The 20,583-nt window shown below is 35.6% G+C and overlaps 1 protein-coding gene across 3 annotated transcripts in view; it reads left to right on the top strand.

Annotated features, from left to right (window-relative positions):
* L(3)72ab (U5 small nuclear ribonucleoprotein l(3)72Ab) overlaps nt 1-9,593 on the top strand; it is a 47,329-nt gene extending 37,736 nt beyond the window's left edge. For all 3 annotated transcript variants that reach the window (XM_076320970.1, XM_076320972.1, XM_076320971.1), the window contains 2 exons: nt 3,266-3,593; nt 3,685-9,593. In XM_076320970.1, the coding sequence (XP_076177085.1) occupies nt 3,266-3,593; nt 3,685-8,785 (5,429 nt within the window). In that variant the 3' untranslated portion in view covers nt 8,786-9,593. The remainder of the gene's footprint in view (nt 1-3,265; nt 3,594-3,684) is intronic.
* The last annotated feature ends 10,990 nt before the right edge of the window (nt 9,594-20,583 follow it).

The raw sequence follows: 20,583 nt of genomic DNA, 5'->3' as shown, positions 1-20,583 counted from the left end.
CAAATTTATTGCATTATAAGAAGAAATATCTTCTTCTTTCTTGTTTTAAAACTACAATTTGATATTTCTTAAAGTAATTCCGATCGTCGCTTAGCATTCATAAACATATTGTTGATAAAAATATTTAATTAAAGTTCTAAAGTGCGGTTGGGGGCCGATTGTAACACTAGCAGTCGGGGTCAGTTGTAACGTTACAACTTTTACCCGGCGTACGGGACGGTTGTATGAAAAATCGACATTTTAAATCTTTTGCACGATATTTCCCTTCTTACTTTCTTTTCGTGGCAATTCCTTTTTGGTATTTTCTAGCATATTCATATGCTTTTATATCAATTTTTTCCTGAAGTATCTCTCCGTTGTTTCCCCCTCTTGTCCTGTATGTACTCCTAAACCGTACATCAATTTTCTCAATTTTTCTCCCATTATTGCATACATATTTTTGCACTTCCTAACGGTGTTCTTCAATATTCTCCTTTTTGCCGTATATATTAGGTTGGTTCATAAGTTCGAATGGTTTTGTCGAAATGGAAAGATTGTATTTTTTTTTAAATATTCCTTACGAATTAAACTATAATATATAATTCTTCACCATTATTTACAATGTCTCTCCAACGTTTTGGTAGCTTCTGCATTTTTCGCTTGAAGAATTTCACGAGTTTTGATGCAAGCCAAATCATCTAACCATCTTCACAGTTTCACATCGTTGTGACATTAAACTTCGTTTAAACCAATTTGGCGAGTGCGCAAAAGGTAACAGTCCGTGGAAGTCAGATACAGTGAGTAAGATGAATGCTAAATAATTTATCGTCCAAGGTTTTAAAGAACAGTTTTCGTTCAATTTGCGGCACGAAGTCTTGTGTTATGCTGTAGCAGGATATGTTGCCAATTCGGACGTAGTGAGTAAGTTCTACCGCATCCTACCAAATGCACAATATCTTTTTTTGAAGATGGAGATCGAATTTTGCTGATTGTTATGCAATAAATTTGAAATAAAATAAAAACCGCACGAATTTACGGATCAACTAAATATACTGAACCAATAACTACAAGTTTTGTACAAATCATTATTTATTGTTAAAAATAATAAGAGAATATTAAAAAATAAACATAGTTATTTTTAACACATAAGAAAGTTTTTAGTAGTTAATCTTTTCTTGTTTGACAATTAAAGAAAAAATATATTGAATCGGTTTTGTATCACATTTAATACTTGGTAATATTTAATATGTTATTTATTTATTTATTTATTTATTTATTTTTAATATTTCGTTCGCAATCCTTTTGTTTGCAAAACTGCATTAATTTGTTTTGGCACACTTCCTATTAATTTTGCGTTTCTGATGGCCTCAACCTACGATGCGTGAAGGGGGAGGGCAGTGTCCACCGTACTATTTTCTTCCATTCCTCCCTCCCACTCAGCGATTTAAGTAATGAAATTTAGTTACGCTGGTTGGGATTTATATGAATGCCCCATTAATTTCTTTTAGTAAATCCCATAATTATCTATGGTGCAGGCTAATCCAAAACGAAGTATTTTAGCACCGAATAAATTTTTCATACTTTTAGCAATGTGCTTAGTTCTCTTCTTTGAAAGGCATATTTTCGACAGCATGCAAGATATTGTTATAATCATATAATCGTGATAAATATCCTTGTATATGTGCACGATGCCATTAATTCGGTGCACTGAGTGTACACCATATGCTGTTAGACATCCTCAAAACATTATAAATCCGCCTCCGTATTTTACAGTTAGCTTTACATGCCGTGATTTTTAAGGATCATATTTTTACGAATTCAGCTCCAAGACAGGTCACCTGAACAAATTCTGTTAATTTTGTCTTGTCTGATCAAATAAGCCGTTCCTATTTAACAATTATCGAATTTTGATATTTTTTGGCAAATTCGAAACAAAGTTTATTATTTTTCGTCGACAATTTTGGCTTCCTTTTTCTCTTAACGAATCTAAATCAGCTTCTGTAAGGGTCCTTCGTGCTCCCCATATGCTTATCTCTATATTTGTCTCTTCCTTTAATAATTTTGCAGCTATAGTGGCATTTGAAGCTTTATCTTGGTAACTAATACAGCCCCGAACCATAACACAAAGTGTTATTAATAGTACTACAAATGTTTTTAGAATCCAACTCTGTGTTCGGTTTTCACCAAACTTTTTGATAATCGTCAGAGCTTCCAAATAGTTTTGCTTTCATCGCAAAATATAACATGCTGCCAAAATTCAGAAGGCTCTTTGAAATATATTTGTTACTCTTCCTTTTCGGTTAATTTTGTTTATGTAAGGCCTTTTTCACGCTACGCGACTGTTGGTATCCATTATTCCCTAGTATGCTTTGAATATCAACTATTTAGATCTTCTTTAACTTCCCTTACATAACGCGGTTCTAAGATATTTAATAACATTCTTCTGCCACAGCCTGTTTTATTTTCCACTCGTCCTTCTTCATATCGTTTTAGAGTGTAGAATAATTTCTATAAACAATTTTTATAATTTCTCTAATAAGTTTCCCATTTTTCTAATAAAAAATAATTTTTGCCAACTTCTGGACTTGTTTCTTTACTATTTCTATCCATGTTAGTCAATTGTTTATATGAGAATGAAAATTATGCAATAAAGGAAAATTAATGCTCGCTGAATACTTATCTACGTTATACTGACTAGTTCCAATTACAATTAGAAACAAATGCTCATCGTAGTATAAATTGCGTTTTTGGTTTGCTTACTTCGTAGTGTGAGCGAATAATTTACGCAATTTTGTGACGCAAAAGAGCAATTATAGATTAAAACTTTTCACCGTTCTCTTTTTACAATGTTGTTACGTTGAACTGTAAATTATGTATATTCAAATAGAAAAGTTTTAAAAACCCTCCATTGCCCTATTATTAACTGAGCAAATAATTTTGTGACTCACTGTATATATTTGCTTTGGATCAACTCAATTAATTTATTATTTTTCGAATTATGCCGTACGTTAATTTGAGAAATGCAGTTTTAAGATAAAATAAATAAATGAAGATTTAAACTCTTCATTTTAGAAAAATCAATAATTTTGTAAACTTAAGTTTGACGCCAATTTGTGGTTTCTGATCAATATTCATATTTTATTTTCTTATAAAGCTTATAAGGTTTTACATTATAAAAGTATTGCTGAAAATAATTTTTCTTTTAACATTTTATTCGAGTTTTCCTCCTTAATGGGTTAATAGTAATTAAATATTTAATACAATGAATTATCTTTATTAATTACAGTTGCTTATTGCACTATGTTGGCATCTTCACAGTCTGAATCAGAACGACAAAAAATTCGAAGTAAGATGAACGATGATCCTGTATTAGCAAAAATTCTGCGTCAGTTGGACACTGGTAAAGGTGATGATGATACTGATGAAACGATGGAAGCAAGAGCGCAACGTAAAAGAAGAGAGGAAAATGAAGACACGGGGGGCCCTGGTGGTCAAGTTCAGGGTACAAGGAATTTAATAGATTTAGAAGACCTTATATTTGCACAAGGCAGTCACTTTATGGCAAATAAACGTTGTCAATTACCTGATGGAAGTTTTAGAAAGCAGCGAAAAGGGTAGATATTAAAACTGTTTTAACTCTTTAATTTATAAGTAAAAAAAAATGTTGACAATCTAGTTTTTTAATTTTTTAAATATTGTTTTTAGTTACGAAGAAGTTCACGTTCCTGCGTTGAAACCGAAACCATTTACAGAGAATGAGAAACTTCACCCCATTGATCAATTACCAAAATATGTGCAACCAGCTTTTGAAGGTTTTAAAACTCTGAATCGTATTCAGAGTCGGCTGTATCAAACCGCTTTAGAAAGTGATGAAAATTTATTACTTTGTGCACCAACTGGTGCGGGTAAAACTAACGTTGCACTTCTATGTATGATGCGTGAAATTGGGAAACATATAAATTCTGATGGCACAATTAACACTGATGAGTTCAAAATAATTTATGTTGCACCGATGCGTTCATTGGTGCAAGAAATGGTCGGAAATTTCGGTAAAAGATTGTCTACGTACAACTTAACTGTATCGGAATTAACTGGTGATCATCAATTGACAAGGGAACAGATAGCTGCAACACAAGTCATAGTATGCACTCCCGAGAAGTGGGACATTATAACACGGAAAGGAGGCGAAAAGACCTTCACCTCGTTAGTTAGATTGATTATTATTGATGAAATTCATTTGCTGCATGACGAGAGAGGCCCTGTTTTAGAAGCTTTGGTTGCTAGAACAATTAGAAATATTGAAACCACACAGGAAGATGTGAGGTTGATTGGTCTTTCGGCAACGTTACCAAATTATCAAGATGTTGCGGCATTTTTACGTATTAAACCAGAAACCGGCTTATTTTACTTTGATAATAGTTTCAGGCCTGTTGCTTTAGAACAACAGTATATAGGTATCACAGAGAAAAAAGCATTGAAACGTTTTCAAGTGATGAATGAAATTGTCTACGAAAAAACAATGGAACACGCGGGTAGAAATCAAGTTCTTATTTTTGTACATTCACGAAAAGAAACAGGAAAAACAGCGCGTGCTATTAGGGATATGTGTTTAGAAAAAGACACATTAGGACAATTCCTTAGAGAGGGATCTGCATCCATGGAAGTTCTAAGAACAGAAGCTGAACAAGTTAAAAATCAAGAACTTAAAGATTTGTTACCTTATGGGTTTGCTATTCACCATGCTGGTATGACAAGAGTAGATCGAACATTGGTCGAGGATCTTTTTGCGGATAGACACATACAAGTTTTAGTGTCCACGGCAACTTTAGCTTGGGGTGTTAACTTACCTGCACATACAGTTATTATCAAAGGAACTCAGGTGTATAATCCGGAAAAAGGTAGATGGATTGAACTAGGTGCTTTAGATGTACTGCAAATGTTAGGTAGAGCTGGTCGTCCGCAATATGATACAAAAGGTGAAGGCATTCTTATCACAAATCATAGTGAATTGCAATATTATTTGTCTCTTTTAAATCAGCAATTACCCATTGAATCGCAATTAATTAGTAAAATGTCAGATATGTTAAATGCGGAAATTGTTTTGGGCACTATACAAAATATTAGAGATGCTGTTACTTGGTTAGGATATACTTACTTGTACATTAGAATGCTTCGCTGTTCCAATTTATATGGTATAAATCATGACAAATTGAAAGATGATCAATTACTGGAATTACATAGAGCAGATCTTATTCATTCTGCTGCAGTGGGATTAGATCGCAGTGGTTTGATCAAATATGATCGAAAGTCCGGAAATTTTCAAGCTACTGAATTAGGTCGAATAGCATCACATTATTATTGTACTCATGACACGATGGCTATATATAATCAGTTACTAAAACGTACTCTAAGTGAAATCGAATTGTTCCGAGTATTTTCATTATCTAGTGAATTTAAACATATAAATGTTAGAGAGGAAGAGAAATTAGAATTGCAGAAGTTAATGGAGAGAGTACCCATTCCAGTGAAAGAAAGTATCGAAGAACCAAGTGCGAAAGTTAATGTACTTTTACAAGCATACATTTCGCAATTAAAACTTGAAGGATTCGCTCTTATGTCTGATATGGTATTTGTTACTCAATCTGCATCGCGATTGATGAGAGCAATTTTTGAAATTGTATTGTTCCGTGGTTGGGCACAGTTAGCTGATAAATGTTTGTCTTTGTGTAAAATGATAGATCGTAGAATGTGGCAATCAATGTCACCTCTTAGACAATTCAGAAAAATGCCAGAAGAAATTGTGAAGAAGATAGAAAAGAAGAATTTCCCATGGGAAAGATTGTACGATCTCGGTCCGAATGAAATTGGAGAATTGATTCGAGTGCCCAAACTGGGTAAAGCTATTCATAAATACATACATCAATTTCCGAAATTGGAATTATCAACACATATTCAACCAATTACACGTTCTACTTTAAGAGTAGAATTAACCATTACACCTGACTTTCAATGGGATGAGAAAGTACACGGTGCTTCCGAAGCATTCTGGATTTTAGTTGAAGACGTAGATTCCGAAGTAATACTTCATCATGAGTATTTCTTATTAAAAGCTAAATACGCAGCAGATGAACATTTGATTAAATTTTTCGTACCTGTGTTTGAACCCCTACCGCCACAATATTTTTTACGCGTTGTATCAGACAGGTGGATTGGAGCAGAAACCCAATTACCAGTTAGCTTTCGTCATTTAATTTTACCAGAAAAGAATTTACCGCCAACTGAACTACTTGATTTGCAACCGCTTCCAGTTACCGCTTTACGTAATTCAAAATTTGAAAATATCTATACGGATAAATTTCCACAGTTTAATCCAATTCAGACACAGGTGTTTAATGCCGTTTATAATTCGGATGACAACGTTTTTGTTGGGGCACCTACAGGTTCGGGGAAAACTACTATTGCTGAGTTCGCGGTATTACGTTTACTCAGTCAGAATTCAGAAGGTAGATGTGTATATATGGTCAGTAAAGAAGCTTTAGCAGAATTAGTTTACACTGATTGGTCGACAAAATTTAATCAACAGTTAGGCAGAAAGGTGGTTCTGTTAACTGGTGAAACAGGAACGGATCTTAAATTACTTGCGAAAGGACAAATTATAATTACGACTGCAGATAAGTGGGACGTATTATCACGAAGATGGAAACAAAGAAAAAATGTGCAGAATATTCAACTTTTTATTGTAGACGAGCTTCAATTAATCGGTGGCGAAGAAGGACCTGTATTAGAAGTGGCATGTTCAAGAGCACGCTACATTTCTTCTCAATTAGATAAACCGACCAGAATTATAGCATTATCAGCTTCACTTGCAGACGCAAAGGATGCAGCTCAATGGTTAGGTGCACCTGCCGCTGCAACTTTTAACTTTCATCCATCTGTTAGACCTGTACCTCTAGAACTGCATGTACAAGGAATAAATATTACTCATAATGCATCTAGACTGGCTGCTATGGCAAAACCAGTATACAATGCAATACTTCGATATGCTTCTCACAAACCAGTTATTGTTTTCGTACCTACCCGTCGTCAAGCTAGGTTAACAGCTATCGATTTATTAACATTCACCGCAGCCGAGGGACAACCTTCCCGATTCTTTCATGCAGAAGAAGTTGATATTAAACCGTTTCTTGATAGAATGTCTGATAAAACTTTGAAGGAAACACTTTCACAAGGAGCTGCTTATCTTCACGAAGGATTATCTGCGGATGATCGGCGCCTCGTTGAACAGCTGTTTGACAGCGGCGCTATTCAGATAGCAGTTGTTACAAGAGATCTTTGTTGGGATTTATCTATTAGTTCCCACCTTGTAGTTGTTATGGACACTCAGTGTTACAATGGCAAAACTCATGCCTATGAGGATTATCCTATTACGGATGTTCTACAAATGGTAGCACGAGCAAACCGCCCGTTAGAGGATGATGATGCTAAATGTATTCTTCTCTGTCAGAGCTCGAAAAAAGACTTTTTTAAGAAATTTTTGAACGAACCTTTACCTGTGGAAAGTCATTTAGATCACAGATTGCACGATCATTTTAATGCCGAGATTGTGACAAAAACAATAGAGAATAAACAAGATGCTGTCGATTATCTTACATGGACTTTCTTGTATAGGCGTCTCACACAAAATCCAAATTATTATGGATTGCAAGGTGTTACACATAGGCATCTATCAGATCATTTATCCGAATTGGTTGAAAGTACTTTGAGTGATTTAGAACAAGCAAAATGTGTTGCTGTGGAAGATGAAATGGACACTTTACCTTTAAATCTTGGAATGATTGCCGCTTATTATTATATCAATTATGCAACGATTGAATTATTTAGTCTTTCTTTGAATAACAAAACGAAAATCAGAGGTTTATTAGAGATTATTTCAGCAGCTGCTGAATATGAAACTGTTCCAGTTCGACAGCGGGAAGAAAATTTATTGAGAAGTTTAGCAGCACGACTTCCACATGCTCCACAAGCTACAAGAATGGCCGATCCTCATGTAAAAGCACAGCTTTTGTTGCAAGCACATTTATCCAGAATACAACTTGGTCCAGAACTTCAAAAAGATACAGAATTAGTATTAAGTAAAGCTGTAAGATTAATACAAGCTTGCGTTGATGTTCTTAGTTCATCTGGTTGGCTGGCACCTGCAGTTGCTGCTATGGAATTAGCACAAATGGTCACTCAGGCAATGTGGTCTAAAGATTCTTATTTAAAACAATTGCCACATTTTACTTCTGAAACTATTAAACGTTGTACAGACAAAGGAGTAGAAACCGTATTTGATGTAATGGAACTAGAAGACGATGATAGGAATCGTCTTTTACAATTATCCGAACCACAAATGGCGGATGTTGCTAAATTCTGTAATCGTTATCCCAACATAGAAATGTCTTACGAAGTTCAAGATAAAGATAAGTTGCGTAGTGGTGGCACTGTCAATGTTATTGTTCAGCTTGAAAGAGAAGATGAAGTTATGGGACCAGTTGTAGCACCCTTCTTCCCACAGAAACGCGAAGAAGGTTGGTGGGTTGTTATTGGTGATCCAAAGACAAATTCTTTACTGTCTATTAAGAGATTAACACTACAACAGAAGGCAAAGGTCAAACTTGATTTTGTAGCACCTGCTCCTGGGCAACATTCTTATACTTTGTATTTTATGAGCGATGCATACTTGGGATGTGATCAAGAATACAAATTTAGCATAAATGTAGGAGAATACGAGTCAGATGCTAGTTCAGGATCAGAGTCAGACTAAAGAAAGTAATTTTTATAAACTGTTACACAATTCACATTCATTAATTGAAACCACATTCTTATTGTAGTATTATTAGGTGTAAGAGAAAGTTCTGTTTTTTTTTTTTTTTTTTTTTTTTTAAAAAGAAAACAAAAATAATTATTTTTAATTATTTGTTACAATTTATTCTAAAATGTAATTTCTCCCGTTAGCTATGACTGTTTACCATTGTTTTGGTAGCTTATCCATTCTCCTAAAGAAAAAGTCCTCGCTTTTTGATGCGAAAAATGTTTCCACTGCCATTTTGACACCGTCAAAGCTTACAATACCGGTACAATATCCGGTAAATATAGGGGACGAGGCAACATTTCTCAATCAATCTCTGATACTTTTTAAATGCACTTTCTTGCCACATGTGGTCTAGCGTTGTTATAATGAAAGATGACGTTTCCGTTTGTCAAAGATGGACGCTTCAACAGTTTGTTGAAGAGCATTAACGGTTTCACCTTCTTTCAGGAAGAAGATATAAAAAAACGACAGAACTTTCCCTTACACCTAATAAAATTCATTGTGCAAAATGTCGTTAACATTATATTCGATAGCAGACAATAAAATAGTAAAAACAGATTACACTAATATTCAAATATTGAATATAAGGAAAGATCTTTGACTCAATCAGAAATTCAAAGCAAATAATTGTTTCTAATAAATCACAGTCAAAAGAAAAGAAACAAGCGTTAATTCGATGTAATTTTCTACATTTAATTTCAATTTTCTCCCTTTCATTAGTATTTAAATATGTAGAGGAATGAATAAAAAGAAGAGAAACGAAGAAACAAGTCTTGTTTAATACACCTTTAATTTTTCAGATTCTTCAACTGTAACTATTTATTTTTGTATTTATTATTAAAAACCAGTATTAAGTATAAACCGGTACTAAATCAATCCCTATATAGTTTTTATTTATATTAATTTTTTTAGAAATTATCATATTTAATAATTATTAAAGCATTTCAATTGTTTTCATACATCTCAATAGATTTCTGTATCTTTATATTAATTGTATTTACTTTTTTTAGTCGGATAGTGGTATGTATTTCGCAAAACTGAGAAAATTTTATTCATCAAAAAACCTTATATGTAACACATTTTATATCTTTCACTTTTTATAAAGAAATAGATATTTTTCTTAAATTGAGTTTTCATTAAAAAAAGCTGTCTTTGCTTCTGTTGAATGTAGGTTGGGATTCACCTTGGGTGAACGAAGGCTGCTTCTGGCTCAATTAACTTTTCCTTTATGTTTCTTGAACTAATAATTAGTTCTAAACAGAAAGACACGTGAGCGTGAGCCGACCAAATGCGGGGGATTCACCAAAAACACAATCGCATACATGTGCCCACACATTCAAACGAGCCTCTCGAACTCTATACTTGACAGCTTTTAATAACTATCTGGTGCAATTTAAGCATCCTGACAATAAGTTTTTTTATTGTTTCTAATTTTATGTTTCTCCATGCTTGAATTGTTGCCAAAAATGTTCTTCTGATATTAAGCATTAAGGCAATCGGATATTCCTATTGAGCTCTTCTCATAAAAGCTTAATTGGGTTTAAGTCTTGTGGCTGTGATTGCCATTTCATATTTTTCAGAACCTTTTGTTTCTTTTTGTAATGAAAACCCTTTACATAATTTAGATGATTGCTTGGGGTCGTTACCTGCTGCATAATAAAATTTCTGCTTATTAAACGACAATCTAATGGCATGGCATGTTGCCCAAGTATCTGCTTATAGTCTTCCTTTCTCATTGTATTTTTTATTTTTTTTTAAGTTTTACTCCAATGGTGGAGAAATATCTCTACACCATAAATGAACCTCTACTATGTTTAACAGTGGATACAATACATTCTGCTAACATTTTTTTTCTATATATCAATGGATAAATTTTCTTTGGTGCGTGTCAAATATTTCAAACTTGAATTCGTTGCATACTACGACTCAGAACATGGCAAATATTTAAAACTTGGAAATTCAAACATTCAAAATTATCTGTGAGTAAATTATATGTAGTTGAGAACATGCTCTAATAGAATCAGTAAAAAATAACGACACTGAAGCATGTTCTGAATCATACTGAATTGTGTTCGGTAGCATTAAATTCAGAGTTGGTCATCGTTATTTTTAAGCACACGGTAATATTTATAAACCAAATTAATATGGTTGTTCGTTTTGCGGTAAATGAAGCATTACATATTGTTGCATTTAAATTCAAAGTTGGTCATCGTTATTGGGTTCAATTACAGAGTGAAAAACAAATGTTCTAATAAGTATATTTTTTTAAGTACAATATTTATAAACCAAATTAATACGTTTGTTCGTTTGGCGGTAAATAAAGCATTAATGTATTGAATTTTTTCTAATAACTAATATTTAGTTATAGTGGACTTTTTTGTTACCTTTTATTGAAAAGTATAATAATAAAATATTTAGTTCTTTAACGAAGACTATTTTTTTTAGTTCCGGGAACGACTCTTACTCAGTTATAAAGGACTCTTTGAACGGTTTGAGGAAACGTTCGGAATTTACATTGCACGTCTTCTTTCGAGCCATTTGACTCATTTCCAATTGTTTAATTTTTCTCAAGTTACTTGATTTATTCGAACGATTCGATCTTTTTTACAGGAACGCAACATTATTCGGTTGATAATGGTGGTATAAAATAATAGTTCAAAGAGCGATTTAGAATAAGCTTTTAATAAAAAAAAAATTACTTTTTCTAACTTATTTCATTAATTCTGTTGTAATTAATCCCCCTATATTTATTTTATATTTTTGTAAAAAGTAATTGTTCGAAAAAATAGTTTTTTTATTACATGTGCTCCTAATTATACAAATAATTTAATTGTAAATCAAATAATTTAAATTATAAGAAAAATAAAAATGACGTTTAGAAAAAATGTTCTACGTAATCATTGGATTCAAGTATTGTGAAGTCGGTCCTAATCTGTTTACGCGCTCATCACGTGCATTTGTCGCATACGGTATCTCGTCTGGTTGGGCGAATAAGAGTGTGGATAATATAGGTGTGAATAAGAAAAATATTGTAAAAGCAACTAAAGTGCAAGAAATATGTACAAGAAAAATTTAAGATCGAATTAGAGTTAATAGTTGACAAATCTAATACTAGTAATACCAATGATGGTGTAGAGGCTTGCAGCTGCGTTTTATGGCGGGTCCGTGCTTCGGGTTTGTTAGAGAAATTATCCGCATGGCTACGGCAAGGGCCTGTCACCGCGGATCAGATTTTTTGTTGTTCAACCCGAAGCACGGAGTAAGTAGTGGCTATTTCCCGTCATAAAACACTGCAAACAGATGGACAGGGACCCCCTGCACGGCCTGGTACGCGAGGCCCTAGCGCGACCTTGTTGCGTCACTTCCAGATGCTGGGAAATTCCAGCCCAGGTCTGCAGGGGTTTGGACACCCTGTCCACGTCGCGGCGCCCCCATCTAAGCCCCATAGCGATGGGCATGTCTTCGATTCGGCGGGACTAGGACCCGCCGTAATTGGTCAGTCATTCGTTGCCACCCACCCTTAATTTAAGGGAGAAGGGCGAACCGAAGTGACGTTTGCACTGACCCGTAAAGTGTATGGAGTGTACGGCTAGAGTTTTGGCCTGAACGCACATATTGAAGTGTGTAGCTTCCTGCGTTAGTTCTCATCACGAACTTGCACTCCTCGAGGGAATTATCAGTAATTTCTCGAGCATTTCAACGTAATCTTGGACCTTCGAGTAAGTTCGGCAGTCGGCTTGTACATCCAGTGAGGCGCCGTGTGTGAGGACAACGCTCAACACCCTCCTGGACGTGATAGCAGCAAGCGGCGGAGACCTCGAAGGCGGCATCGAGCAATCTACATTGGTCCAGTCCATCGGACACCGATCAACCAAAATTAGTCCTTCCAACGGGAAGGTGGTCCTTCGAGCAGCTTATAGTCGGCACCACCGTGCAAACACATTCAATGCTCGAAAGATCTTGGAGATCTACCACGAGCAGTTAACAGATGGTAAGGCTCTTGTTTCATTGTATCCGTTGTATCCAATATCTCTAACTATTCGCAAAGTGCTAATTCACAGTACCGAAATTATTGTTTATGAATTACTACTAATTGGTAAACTAAGCGAGGAGGCACATGAAGTTTGAAATAAAAATTAAAAATTTTTCTGCAATAAACTTTCATGAAAATCGGCCCGTAATAATGCCAATGAAGATGTTTTACGTTTATTAATATTTTCTAAAGAAATCCAAATTGTTTCTTGCAAAAGTTTTATGCGTGTTACGCGTATAAAATCCAAGATCTCAGACAATAATAGATTCCTGAAGAAATTAGTTTATCCGAGTATTTGACTTCTTCAAATGAAATGTAACGTAATAAACTTTTGTAATTATAATATAAATATTTATAATTATAAACGTTTATGAATATTATTATATAATATGATTATAACAATTTTGATTACTTTTGTCTTTCATATGATTCGTTTGTATTAGTATTATTCGATCATACATTAATTTACCAAAAAAGCGGAACGAGACGTTTAACGAGACGAAATACCGAATTCGATGACTGCACACGATTAGTGTGTGATCATATCCAAAGCCGATTATACAATATATGGATCCAATGATTACATAATACATTTTTCTAAAATTCATTTCTATTTTTTTTTTTGTAATTTGAATTATTTGGCTTAGAAATAAATCATTTGTATAATCAACGGCGCACATATTAAAGACACTATTTTTTCGAACAATCACTTCTTATAGAAATATAAAATAAATATTGGATAATAACGGACTAAATAAAAAAAGACAAAGTAATTTCTTTCTATTAAAATTTTATTTCAATTCGCTATTTGTGCTACTAAGTTACTAGTTACTTTCAAAATCATTAACATTTGTGATAAATAATACAATTGTATTTTCAATTATATTCATTCTCCAAAAATTCTACTCAATTTTACTCACATGTTAGGTAAAACTCTTCCATTATTCTGCTGTTATTGTGGTTATTACCATACGAAATAAATTTGTCGTGTTAGTGAATTGAAATGAGATACTTTTCTTTGTAACATTTCATCAATAGCGTAAACGTATTTCTCATCGATCTCTCAAGTTGCATACAACGTTCGCACCTATCATTTTGGTCCACTGCAACCAGATTCTGTAAGCATTATCATCGTCATATCCAGAGGGGATTCAGTTACAGGAGCCATTCCCTAGACTTCATCGTAGGACTCTACATTGCCGGTGAAGCCGCAGAAATCGTAAGTAGGTGATATTTGTTAAAGTGTTGTTATTCCTTACAATTCGTTTCCTTGTGAATTGATTCGATCATTTCCGTTTATTCGTAACCATGGCATCTGAGATCCATGTAATCGTCGAATGCGAACTTGGCGAAAACGTGGATCTGTCAAATCCAAATTGATCTTGTTTACAAACTTCATTGAGTTATGCAAAGCGTCCGATACTTCGGACGTTTATCAAGTACGATCGAGAATCGATCAAATAGAAAGAGACTCCGACTCAATTGAGGCAATTCAAGAGAATATAAAATTGAACGATATCCTGACCCCCCCCCCCCCCCCCACTTACAATTCCGCGCGGAGTTTGTACCCGCTCGTGTATTTGTATCATTTGTTTTGTGTTTGATGTCCCCGTTCCACCATCACCAGTGTTATGACGCTCCTGTTTCCGGAAGGCTGCACGAAGAGCGGCTGCGAGCCGCGAATCTCACGGCCACCTGCGACGTCAATAAGTTGCGTCCGACCACCATTTGCACGGTTATTATCTTGTTTCTGCTCTCAAGGAAAGTGGTCTACCCTATACCCGAAAGCAACTCTGTCATCGGTTGAGAGGAGACGATCCGCTTAATGCAGACCGTCTCTGTTCTCCTATAGGGGATGGAAACAGAAGCGCGGGACAAACGCGCCCCCGTCTACCACGGTTTAGGGGGACCGCCTGAATGCCGAGCATGACCTGTATCACATACGGCAACGAGAGGTTCCTCTCGACTATTTCAAGCAGAATACGACGCTCATCCGCCCAAACGGGGAACGACTTGAGTGTGTGCTGCGCCATGTCCTCGTCCGCGGTACAGCACCAGCAGCACGGCAACGCTTCCTTCTCTATACAGTGCAGTTATCGTCTGAACTAACCGTGGTCAGACACCTGCATTGTGCGGCAGGTGAGCGTATTTAAAGCCTCTGCCCAGCCACTTGAGCAAGAGCGGCCAGACAGCCTCGACCGACGGTCCACCGGCTCTGCGTAGGTCGGGATAGCAGCTGCTGCCACTGCAGCAGTATGGATCACCGGGTCTGGTATTAGAGGACTTTCAATTCGTACCAAGCCAGGACCTCCTTCTAGAAAGGACTACCTTCTACGTTTATGGCTGGATTAGCACGGATACCGAGCACGTGCTCGACACGCGTGCAATTCACCTCAAACCAACAACCATAACCTGGGTTCTTGGAGGTCTGCTAAACAGCTGCAAGGCCATTAAGGCAACTTTCTCATCTTTACGATTTTTAACAATTTTGATTTCCAAGCACCCTCGGTTTTTAACTAACAATCTCACTTCAGGTTTCCTTTTCCTCCGACGCAGCTGTCCACCTCCCAGATTCCTCGACCAATAACATTTCGAACCGAACATATAAAACGGAGGATTGACACGCGGAGGAAGACACAGGACAGTACTCAGAAGCAGAACAGCTTGACACAGTTTGACATAACACAGTTTAAAACACACAAGTTCGACAGTTACACAAGACACAAGAGCTCAACACAAGTTACAAGAGTTCGACAAACAGATTTCAACAAACCAGAATTCGGTGGCTAGAATTCCGTGGCCAGTTTACACGAAATATTCAACTTACCAACTTTCGCCAACACTACGATAAATATACCATTGTTAAACATTATCGACAAGACTCATTTCTTTAAATTTCCAACGATCTCGACACCCGTAAAACGCTGTCGAGAAGCGCGGATGACGAGACGCTCCAATTCAACACCTTCCGTCGGCCAACGCACTACAATATATTCACGTACTATTTCCCACTGATACAATTTTATGATTATCTGACACCTTAATATAACAAATTAAATTCACTTTCATATCTTTAACATCAAAAATATTTCGTAGTGACATTTCTGTCTCGTTTTGGTAGTCTTAAAATAATACTCTTCTATCATCAACTTTAGTCGCTAACAACTTGCGACTGTCTCCCACATTATACTTACCAGTTTTATCAACGATATACTCTTATAAAACAATTTATTACTATTAACAATATGGTAAATATTGTTATATAACTGTTTAATAACCACATTATTTCTCCTTTGATGTCATATTTGTTCACCCTTGATGAGAGTTGGTTTTATTTGTATATTGACGTCCTCTAACATGTTTAAATTTACCTTGTCCACGGGAACACTGCCATTTTTTTTTATACTTATTACTTTTTATATTTTCTTGTCGACATTGAGCTTGCACGTATTCAATTTTTTCGCAGTTGTAACATTTTGGTAGATGCTTTCTTTCCGTAGATTACGCTAAGCCTACAGCAGTAAATGTATTTGATTTTGAAGGCTCTTCATCGCTCGTTTTACCTTCATTTTTATTTTCCAGTGGCTTCGACTTTATTTTTCCTTTGAAATATTCTACTATTTCTTCCATCGTATTCCTGACTCTGGTGACAAGGCAACTAAAAACTGGACTTTAAATGGCTGTACAGCTATCATGAAACAATTGCTTTCATAAAAAATCACAAAATGCAGTTGAATTGGGTAAAATATCACAAAAATTAGACATCCAAGGATTGGAGCGACGTACAGTAAGGTCGGAGACCCGAAAATCTGGTATAAATTGCATATAGTCCATCCAAAGAAACGAGATACCAATATTTAGATTAAGGGGATATTCTTGTTTAGAACTTAAAAAGAATATTGTTATCTCTTAAAGTATACGTCGTCGAAAATATGTTTGTAATAGAATTTGCTTAAATTCGTAATATTTACCGATGATTAAACTTTAAACAAGTTTTTCTCAAAACCTCATTTCTTGAACTGGTGTGCACAATATCTTAAATTATATTTCACCGATTAACCTCAAATTTGTACAGAATCTTCAGCAGATGTGTCGTTATCGCATGAATAACGGTTTTTAAAACATGCTTATTCTTTTAATTTTTTTAACATTTTATAGATTCAAACTAATTTAAACTAACAAATTGGAAACCACGGAAAAAGCAATTGCTAATTTAGCCGAAGAAAATCAACGACGAGCTGGGGAAATCAGACAGCTGAGACAAATCACTGGAACTAGGGTCATCACCGAGGATGGCCTCCCTCAAGCAGAAGGGACTCTTTGAACATTTTAGCCGATCCCAATAGACGACGACTTCGACCACCGAGCCATGCTGCACTGACCACGAACACTTGCATCTGACATCCAGGCAAGCCAACAAGCAACAGCGAATGCCAGCGACGCCATACACATAATCGAGACCCTGCGAGAACGAGATGAAAACGGTATACTATAGAAGACTTCATAAAAACTGTACGGTATACACGAACATCATGCAGAGAACCACAACTGCTGTTGCGTAAGATACTCGCTGAGAAGATCATTCGGAATGCCAAACGCAGTATCCGGTTTATTCTTATCGAAACCTATGACGAACTATACGAGGTACTTAGAAATCGCGTCTTGACATCTGTCACCGTAAGCGGCTGCACAAATCGTTTCCACAATACGAAACAAGGTATGACAAAAAGTGTTTAGTCATACAGCTCCCGCTTTAGGCATAGCTTTTAGTGAACTTCGCTACGCTATAAAAGCGAAACACAAATCTCCTGTGGCCAGGCGAATTGCATTAAAAGAAGTCGGGATCTTCACATTGTATCTACGAAAAGAAATAGGACAATTGGTCATCCCATCCAGGCACAACACACTTACCAATGTATAAGAAAACATGGAAGAAACATGCACTAGACATGGAACTGTAGCTACGCGATGTAGGAAGAAGTGCAGTCCAACGAGAGAATTTACGAGGTAAGATGTGAAGGTTGACACCAACCAACACTCTGAGCAGGTCATCATAACAGCTGCCCAGAAGTTTCGATAACATGCCACTCAACCTTCGCTCCATCACGAAGTGCAATAAATGTGGAAAAATAGGGCACACCTAGGAAAGATGTTATCAACAACAGAATTTTTCAAACCGCCATTTCGGAAAAATTCCACCATTACGAGTGAACTTCCACAATCCGGTATTAACAACTTCACCAGAACACGAAGCAACGACGAAGGAGGACCAAAAACCAACCGCATCCATTACACACCACGCGAGTTGCAGCACATCCGATGCAGACTTCAAGGTCCCGGCACGGAAGATAACTCTTGGATATTGCAGCAGGAATCAACATTATAAAGAAAAGTTTGGTATCCCATATAGAACTTTCGGAGCAAAAACAGCAATTTCTCATGGAATACGATTTACATACCACTAATAAATTCACAGCCTTAAAAGTGTTTAACATTCCACACAAGTTCTTGGTAGCCTCGGACGATTTCCATTTAATTGAAGACAGCATAATTGGTTTACCGTTCTTAAAAAAGTATAATTATGAAATTAATAACAGAATCCTTTACCTAAATGATTTCGCTATTGCATTTAACCTTTCTCGCATCATCGACCTTCTATCTAAACTCCGAACTCAACACATCGAAACAAACTATAGAGAGACAAAAAAACTATACGAGTTCCCTGTCTTACGATACCCTAATTTTGAAAAAATATTCATCCTACAACCGACACATCCAACCAAGGCATAGGTGTCGTACTTTCCCAAAACCATCATCCTTATTGTTACATCTCCCGTACCCTCAATCCCGTCGAAGAAAATTATACTACCACCGAGAGAGAACCTCTGACAATAGTTTGGGCAATCAAAAGACTTAGGCAGTATCTTCTAGGAAAAAAATGTATTGCTTAAACAGACCATCGAGCTTTGAAATGACTCCATAATAATAAAAGATCCATCCTCCAGACTCATGAAGTACGACTATGAAATAGAGTACAAAAAAAGAAAAGAGAACAAAGCCATCGACGCTCTTTCTCGTTTACATTTCACATGATCAACGATTACTGAAACGATTAATTTCCAAAACGAAGACCCAGACCTTGCCGACCCAATCGATTTGATGGATTTTACCAATACATCTCCTACAGATCTAAAAATTCCACATCCAAGTACAAGCAATGATACGCTCTTTGAAAACGATGAAAACTGGAAAACTACCCCTTCCTCTTCCCCGATAATCGATAAACCTAATCATCCTAATTGGACACAACTAACCCGGGCGATCCTTGGATCATTTGACGAAAAATTATGGCTCAATAGACTAAAAGATTTACTTGACGAAGAACACTTGAACAAACTACAAGCCAAGACCTTCGACATTGATATTAATGATTTAACCATTTTTAAATTAGAAATCGTCCATGTACAATTAATGCTTAGATTCTTTATTGACAGATACTTAGACAGAAAGTTACAGGTACCTCAGGAACCTTTCAGAGAATATAGACAACTGGAAAAAGAAACAATTTTGAGAGAAGCTCACGATATTGACGTTTCGCAGTATTTCGGAGAAAATAAAACAATTGAAAAAATTTGTTATAACCGTTACTGACCAGGTATAGAAAAAGGCGTTTTTGAATTCATTCAATACTGATACACATGTGAAGAAAAAACTAATACGCATTAAACCTAGGAAAGAAATCGTAACTGCAGACGCACCTTTAGAATCGAACGATAAAATTGCTATTATATAAATGGATATTATAGGCCTTTTCACAAAAACCAAACGAGGAAATCAGTTTATTCTATCAATTCAAGATATTTTAACAAAACATTTAATCCTTATTCTCATGAAAAATCAACAAGCACCTTTCATAATCGAAAACCTCCTGCAACATTATGTGTAAACCTTCTTCTCTTCTAAACACATCCTAACGAATCAAGGATTCGTCCTTGAAAACTAGCAAAAAAACTAGCAGTTTTCATCCACAAATTAACAGAGCTTTAAAAAGAACACACGAGTGAGTTAAAAATTTGTTACGAATTTGTATAACTGATAAAGGGAACGACTGGGACGAGAATCTCAATCTTATTTGCATAGATATAACACTTCTATCCGTAAAGGTACAGGCTATAGGCCTTTTGAATTAACTTTTGGACACAAAGCCAATATAACTTCTGTATTAGCAACCACTTCTTCTCTTAGTAAAGATGAATTGTTCAAACTTTGGAGAAATAGACACGACGAATGCATTAAAAATCTAGAAAAACGATCAAATACTTTCCGACTTTTGCACTAATATAGACTGTCAATTCAAATACGAAGTGAAAGTTCTTATACTTGAAATCTTTAGAATGTTAAAACAAAGAAAAGGATTAAAATCAGTACTACAAATTCGAAACAAAAGAGGCTTGTTAAACATTATCGAAATAGCATCTAAATCACTATTCGGAACCCTCAATAAAGACGATCTTGCACTTATTGCCTCCATTACACATATCGCGGACGGTCTACAAGGCAAGAATCACAATAAGGCCATATATATATATATATATATATATATATATATATATATATATTTACGAACGTTTTCAGAATTAAAAAATAATGTAGAAATATTTCATAAAATAAAAGAAGGTACCGGACAAAATATGCGTTATAGGAGAAATGAACAAAG

Source organism: Ptiloglossa arizonensis, chromosome 9 (genome assembly GCF_051014685.1).
Source record: "Ptiloglossa arizonensis isolate GNS036 chromosome 9, iyPtiAriz1_principal, whole genome shotgun sequence".
NCBI lineage: Eukaryota > Metazoa > Arthropoda > Insecta > Hymenoptera > Colletidae > Ptiloglossa > Ptiloglossa arizonensis.
The sequence above is the reverse complement of the archived record's forward strand: the minus strand, read 5'-3'. Positions and strand labels throughout refer to the sequence as shown.